This window comes from Cucumis melo, chromosome 10, assembly GCF_025177605.1.
Source record: "Cucumis melo cultivar AY chromosome 10, USDA_Cmelo_AY_1.0, whole genome shotgun sequence".
Lineage (NCBI taxonomy): Eukaryota > Viridiplantae > Streptophyta > Magnoliopsida > Cucurbitales > Cucurbitaceae > Cucumis > Cucumis melo.
The window spans coordinates 20,791,521-20,799,313 of NC_066866.1; the positions used below are offsets into that span (position 1 = coordinate 20,791,521).

General features: G+C 35.6%; 1 protein-coding gene and 1 long non-coding RNA gene across 2 annotated transcripts; one reads left to right on the plus strand and one right to left on the minus strand.

Moving 5' to 3' along the window:
• Positions 1–723: 723 nt before the first annotated feature.
• Positions 724–4,588, minus strand: LOC127151213 (uncharacterized). Its single transcript, XR_007823973.1, has 2 exons — positions 4,409–4,588; positions 724–1,004 (listed from the first exon to the last, which is right to left on the minus strand). It is a non-coding gene; the product is annotated as an uncharacterized LOC127151213 (long non-coding RNA).
• LOC103491897 (inactive leucine-rich repeat receptor-like serine/threonine-protein kinase At1g60630) lies at positions 1,683–7,453 on the plus strand. Its single transcript, XM_008452011.3, has 4 exons — positions 1,683–2,041; positions 2,215–2,430; positions 2,521–3,969; positions 6,464–7,453. The coding sequence occupies exons 3-4, from the start codon at positions 2,646–2,648 to the stop codon at positions 7,120–7,122; spliced, it is 1,983 nt and encodes a 660-aa protein (XP_008450233.2). The 5' UTR covers positions 1,683–2,041; positions 2,215–2,430; positions 2,521–2,645; the 3' UTR covers positions 7,123–7,453.
• The last annotated feature ends 340 nt before the right edge of the window (positions 7,454–7,793 follow it).

Below are 7,793 nucleotides of genomic sequence, written 5' to 3' on the forward strand. Positions count from 1 at the left end.
TTTAGTTACGTTTGAATTTGGTTATAATTAGATTTGGGACCCAAATTTAATTTTTTTTTTCAAAATTTGGTACACGATTTTTTTAATTCTTTTGATACACGATCTACGACAATTTATGTTTTTTACACAATCGTTTACTTTTTTACATGATCGTTTACATTTGGCTACTTCAATCTAAATGATTTTTTTTCAAGATTCTTTATACATGATCTTTTATTTTTTTTACACGATCGTTTACTTTTTTTTTAAAACGATCTTTTACATTTAACTACTCCAATCTAAATAATTTTTTTTTCAAGATCTTTTATTTTTTTTACACGATTGTTTACTTTTTTACACGATAGTTTACATTTGACCACTCAAATCTAAATGATTTTTTTCAAGGTTCTTTATACACAATTTTTTAGATTTTGCTATCTTTTTTGTACATAGTCAATGACGTAAAAAAAGGAAAAAAAGAAAGACGGTGAAAGGAAATCGTAGTGAAAAAAATGAAGAGGAAAAGTAGAAAGATGATCGAAAGAAATGGAAAAAAGAGAAAAATAAGGAAGATAGATTAAACGATATAAATAAAGAATTGAAAAATAAGAATGATGATGAAAAGAAATCGTAGAAAAAAGTAGAGGAAATAAGAAAGACTATGAAAGAAATCGCAGGAGAAAAATGAACGAAACGACAGGAGAAACGATTTCATCGAGAAGAAGAGAAGAAAGATGGAACAAATTAAAAAAAAAAAATAACAACATTTATTTGGATTGATTAATTAAAGAAAAAAGATAATAAAAAGAAAAATATTAAGGCAATCCAAAAATGAAACAAAAAATAATACCTAATCCATTAATTTTTTCCATTTTTACAATGCTGCTCTCACACGCTAGGTCGCTTCCTCTGCTCTTCATTCCTCTCTTGCATTTGCATTTAACTAATCCAACCCAATAATATTTTTACTTCCACTTTCTTGCATTCTTCCTGCTCCTTGCTCTCACTTTTTTACGCTCCCACTCCTATATAAACAAGCTATTAACATCCACTAACAAACACAATTCCATCTTCTTTTTATTAAAGAACTTTAAAAAAATAATATTAACTAAATTTAGGTTATCTTTGAACAAATTTTTTAAAATAGCAATTCTCTCCCATTAATTCCCATCTTCACCAACCTAACACATTTCTTTTCATGCAAGATTTAAAATGTACGTATGGATGAAAATATAGAAGAATTCATAGTACCGAAATTTCAATGGAAATATGATGAAAACTTAATTTAGATAGACATTTCTGAAAAAAATAATTAAGAAAACCAAAAATTTAAATTGATAAATACCCAATTTATAATTTTCAAACCAATTAACCGTTTCTTTATTTATATTAAGTGTATGTTATTTATATTAGTGTTTATAATGTAGTGTTTGGTAAGATTTTCTAAATATCTACTGTGTTAAAAAGAAATCGAGGATTGGGACATGAAGGCCGCTTCTCATAACTCTGGCTTCGCCTACGCCGTGAACAAATTTTTCCTTTTTTTTTTTTTTTTTTTTTTTTTCTTTTATGGAAAAAGAAAATGAAAATAGTTATTAGTTGAGAAAATTAATAAATGAAAACACGTGTCAGGTTGTTGAGCGCCTCCATTCCTTATTCACTCACTCCATCTCCCTCCTCTACTAATTTAATAGTGTTTTTTATTTTTACCAATCGGAGCCTTTTTTTTCCTTTTCCCATTCAATTCCTTCACCAATTTCCTGAGTCTGTCTCCCTCCCTCCCTCTCTCTCTCTCTCTCTCTCTCTCTCTCTTGAATTATTACTACTGTCACGCAGGCTCAGTACAGAGATCCATCCATGGCAATCCCCCCATTTCTTCAATCTCCAATTATAACCCCTCTGTTTCCTATTCCTTTCCCCCTCCCAATCCTATTCCTCAAACAACTCACCACATTTTGATCCATCTACAACTTTCCACCGTCGGCAAAGACAATGCAACCTTCTTAATCGACGGAAATGGAGTTCGTTGGTATTGCAGTTTGGAACTCGCTTATTTCATTAGGTGAGTGTGGGGAAAATAGAGGGGTGTGGATTTGTTTGTTTAAGTTGAGGAAATTGGAGTGTGTTCTTCTTTGTTTAGTGGTTCGAGGAATTTTTTTAAGACTCTGTTAGTTGTTTTTTTTTTTTTGTGTGTTTTTTGAAGTTAGGTTTTAGGTGATTTAATAATGTCTGCAGGTTTTTGAATAAAGAAATTGGATGCGAATCATGGGGAGGAGAGAAGAATCGCTTAATTTTTCGTCTGCGAGTTCACGTGAAGGTTTTGTCACGATGTCCGTGAGTTTTTACAACTGATTGAGTGTCTCCAGTTGGTGTTTTCCCGAGGGCGTCGCCATTGGAGAGCATCTTGTTCGTAACTACATGTCTACAGAAGACGAGACTGAGCTCCAAGAGGTAGATGATTGTGTTCTTTTCCTTGTTCTGGTCAAACATATTTAATTAAGACTCTGAAAATGTTTCCAACTGGCGCCATTTTGATTGAAGGCACTGTGTTGAATAACAAGGATTCATCGGCGGGTAGATGAATCAAAGGGGAATATTTCTTGCTCTGAAGATTTCTATATTCTCTACTTTGCATTTGAGATCGTGATTTCAAGGTTTTCCCTGGGATGGAACTTTTGGTTTTGAGGTATTTTTCTTTGTTCTTCGTCTTGTCGGTTTGTGTACTGCATTTGGTTCGAGCTGGAGATGCAGAAGCTCTGTTAGAATTGAAAGAATCTCTTCACGCTGGGAACTCGCTTCCATGGCGAGGAAGGTCTTTCTGCCACTGGCAAGGAGTTAAAGAATGCGCGAATGGGCGGGTAACTAAGCTTGTTTTGGAGCATCTAAATCTATCTGGTGTTCTTAACCACAAGATTTTGAATCGTTTAGATCAGCTTCGTGTTCTCAGTTTCAAAGGAAATTCGCTTTCCGGTCAAATCCCTGATCTCTCGGGTCTCGTTAATCTAAAATCCCTCTATCTAAGCGACAACAACTTTTCCGGCGAGTTTCCGAGTTCCATCTCCAATCTCCACCGCTTGAAGGTCGTCGTTCTTTCCGGTAACAAAATATCTGGTCCCATTCCAGAAACATTGCTTAAACTCCGGCGTCTCTATGTTCTACACTTGCAAGACAACCAACTCACCGGCTCCATCCCTCCTTTCAACCAAACCAGTCTTCGATTCTTCAATGTCTCTAACAACCACCTCTCGGGCGACATCCCAGTAACCCCCACCTTAGCCCGATTTAATGTCTCGTCATTTTCCGGCAACCTAGAACTTTGCGGAGAACAAGTTCAAAACCCTTGTGGAAATATTTCCGTTGCGCCATCATTAAGTCCCTCTTTTCCACTAATCCCTGGCTCAAGCTCGTCTTCAAGACGACACAAATTGGTCAAGATAATAGCTGGAAGTGTTGGTGGGTTTGTTGGGTTGTTGTTAATCATTCTTTTACTATGTATGATTTGCAAATGTAGGGAAAGAAAAAGCCTATCGGAGGTTAGAAACAAAGGAATTGGAGAGAAGGGGGTGGAGGAAACACCTGGAACTGCCGGAGGTTGCGGTGGTGGTGGCGGAGGAGGTAATAACGGGGGAAAACAAGGGGGGTTTTCGTGGGAAAGTGAAGGACTAGGGAGTCTAGTGTTCTGCGGAGCAGGGGATCAGAAAATGACTTATAGTTTGGAAGATTTGTTGAAAGCTTCGGCGGAGACTTTGGGCAGAGGGACCATTGGAAGCACATACAAAGCAGTAATGGAATCTGGGTATATTGTGACAGTGAAGAGGCTGAAGGATTCAAGGTACCCACGAGCAGAGGAATTCGGACGGCAGATGGAGGTTCTTGGGCGGCTCAGACACCCTAATTTGGTCCCTCTTAGGGCATATTTTCAGGCCAAGGAGGAACGCTTGCTCGTATACGATTATTTCCCCAATGGCAGTCTCTTCTCTCTCATCCATGGTAAGTGTCGGTCACTCTCTACACTTTTTTAATCATTTTTTTGTTGAACTTTTGCTGAATATTTTCTAGGAACACGAGTTGGGTTCTTAATAGTTAATACTCAATAGTATATTACTGCCAGTAAAGTGTAAAGTTAGTATTTAGCATTGAATGATGTCTTGTTGAGAAATATGTATGCAATTGCTAAGGGGGACAAAAAAAAAAAGGTCTTCCGTACCCAACTTGATTTGATATTGTTATAAAATTAAATTTAGAACCTTTTTTTTTTGAATAAAAATTAAATTTAAACATCTAAGACAAAATTCAGTGAAAAGTATTTATAACTTTCCGCATTCAATAATTTTAATTTTAATTTTGCGTAAAGTAGGGAGAGCTGGGGGGTAGATACCCTGGGCATATAGAAAGAGAGGCGTGGGGGACACGCTCTGGTAAAGCTAACCTCGTGTCTTGCGGTAGACTTGGGCAAAAGTTCGAACTTAGATACACACATCACGTGGCTTTCCCCTTGCTTACCGTTGCCTCGCTGACCTCCTTTTGCAAGTTTTAATCCTTCCATCTTATGGGGCCTTCGTTTTGTTGACATGCTTTGTTTTTCATTCACCCCTTTCATGTTCTTTTTCTAGGAACACATATCTGGATGGATGTTAAAGGATAATGAAAATAAAAGATTAAATATGGGTGAAAGGTCTTAATCGTTGTGCTTTTGACAATGATCGTGAAGATGATTATCCATTTATTATTGTATCATTGCCTTCTGATGGGCCCTTTTTGTGTGTGCATAAGACCGTGGTGTACTGTTCTGCTCACCACACAAGATGTTTTCCCATTACATAGATCTGTCATATTTTGGAAGCATTGCCTTCCAGCTTAATAACGACAATGTTCATAATTTTCCTGTCCCCACTTTTACAAATGTATGAATAGGATTAAAATAGTTCTTGCTTCATTTAGATATAAGGATATTCATTCATTCACCATCCTCTGGTTGACAACTCATCTTTCAAATCTCAGCTGCGCATGTTGGCTTTTTCTGTAACTGGGGCATTAGCCTCTAGTTGATTTAGAGTTATGTGCTTAAAATATGCCGTTGTTTTCATGCCGGTACTTCTTTTCTTCCTCTTATTTTATTCCCTTGATTTTCTCTCTCATGTCTCTTTCCACATGGCATTTTCGTCATAATTTTGGCATTGCCGATATTGCTGACAAGTAGATTTGTTTTAATATTTAAGCTGGTTGACCTTAATATCTAACATTTCATCTTATACATTATTTTATATTTTGCATCTTTGCATCCTTTTTCTATGTATAAATGTAAATTGTAAACCATTAATATGTCCAGATATTTGTTGTCAAGATGGGGTCCTCTTGTTTTCGTGTTCTGTTTCTTCTTTCCCCTGGAAGAGGTCCAGAGGAGTGTGCTTAGACTGGAGCTTATTAAAGATGAAATGCTACACTTGATACTTGAGCTATCATAATTAATCATTTTTACGGACATGCACATGCCCTACATTTTTACGGACAGCCCACATTTAAATCTTTTTTTTTTTTTGGGAAAAAACTTCAACCTAATAGAAATATAAAAAAGGGTTTTGAATATAAAAACATCGAACTTGTTCTAAGCATGCAAGTATGCGAGCATAATTGATTTTTAAATTTCTTTCCATGTGATGTTGGGTTCTGTAGGAGCTTCTTTTTCTGATTGGACGAACAATTATTTGGTTATAGATCTTTTGCAAATTTTGCAATGCATAAATATAGTTATATCATGGAGTGTTCTTTTCCAATATTTGGCATTTTTACTTCCGCAATATATGTTTACTGGAGTTCTTTTCTTTGTAATCCAGTTTGAGATTGGTAACTTAGGGAATTATGGCTATTAGTTCTTTTCTATTACGAATGGTTGGATATAGGTTAGAATACCCTTTTGGTTTCTCTACTTTGAAGCCTGTTCTATTTTAATTCCTGCAGTTTCATATATTTAAAGTTAGTTTTTCGTATGTACAGTTAAATTAGTCTCTATTAGCATTATCATTTTCTCTATAAATTTCGAAAAGATATTTACATCGTGTGTTTTTCGGAATGAAATTAAGTATTTTTGTTATCCTTACCAAGTCCAATAAAAATTCAAAGTTCAAACTAACCATAAGGAGTGAAATAGGATGGGATCCAATGTCTTATGAATTCTATTTTAACATTCATTAAGATTTGTTGAAAATTATAGATAATTTTGAAAGATTGATAACTGAAATGCAATGATTAGTAATTTAATCAATGATTTATTTTAGGTCTCACTATTTATTGTAATATTTCACAGAAGCGATTTTGTTTCCTCTCAAAGAAATATTTAATTGGAACTGCACCATGGTACTTTTATGATTATATACTTTCTACAATTTGTAGATTCATAATCATAACACAATATATATATTGAGCATTCTTAGTTTGTAAATTCCTCTTGGTTTGGTCAATAATTTCTTTTGAACTTCCATTACAGGATCAAGAACTTCTGGCGGAGGAAAGCCTCTTCATTGGACATCCTGCCTAAAAATCGCGGAAGACTTGGCCAATGGTTTGCTCTACATCCACCAGAACCCAGGCTCAACGCATGGAAACCTCAAATCCTCAAACGTACTATTAGGATCTGATTTCGAATCCTGTCTTACTGATTACGGTCTTAACTTATTCCGAGATCCCGACTCGCTCGAAGAACCCAGTGCAACGTCACTCTTTTACCGAGCTCCCGAATGCCGCGACATACGTAAGCCAACCACCCAACAAGCAGATGTCTATAGTTTTGGTGTTCTTCTATTGGAGCTTCTCACAGGCAAAACACCATTCCAAGATCTTGTTCAAGAACACGGTTCTGACATTCCCAAGTGGGTTAGTTCAGTTAGAGAAGAGGAGACAGAGTCTGGGGACGATCCCACGTCTGGGAACGAGGCGTCAGAAGAGAAACTTCAAGCTCTTTTGAATATAGCAATGGCTTGTGTTTCGCTTATGCCTCAAAACCGACCGACAATGAGGGAAGTACTAAAGATGATAAGAGATACAAGAGCCGAGGCTCAAATCTCATCCAACAGTAGTGAGCATTCACCGGGGAGATGGTCTGATATTGTGCAGAGTTTGCCAAGGGAAGAACATTTAAGCATTTGAGTGGCTGCCAAAACTTCTTACAAGCTTGCATTTTGATTATTATGGTTGTGTTATTGAGTTTCATTTTTAAGGCATCTTTCATTATTCTTCAATTAGGGGTGGTAACCAAAGTGATTTGGGTTCAGTAGCATTGACATGACCTTCAACCATTCGATTCTCCCCTGCAATTGTTGTTGTACCAAAAGAAATTAGGGATGGTAGAAAGAGTGTAAAGTTAGATATTGTTGTTGGAGGTTTCTTTCTTTCGGCTAGTTTGAACTGAAAATGTAGTGCTTTTAGGTGATTCGATGTCATTAATTCAACCCAAGTTATGTGCTTTATATTGTTCAAATGTTTGTACATTTCACACACAAAACTGTCTTGTATCAATAATTGTGTTATTTTTGGGGATGGAATATTTTTTTTATTCAATAAATGACCCAATAAGAGATAAGTTGAATATAAGGAAGTTCCTAACTAAGGAAAAAAAAAGGTTAAATAATAAAAATTACCATTTAAAAAAGGGAATATCTTTATACTTTTTGAAATTGCAATGTTAAACTTGGACCTTCGTAAACATTTTAAAGTACTCTTCAAGTAGAAATTTATTAGATAAAAGATGCATAATAGACTGTCGTAAACATTTAAAAAATATCTTTGAACTTTATGAAAATTGAGATATGAAAAAGTTT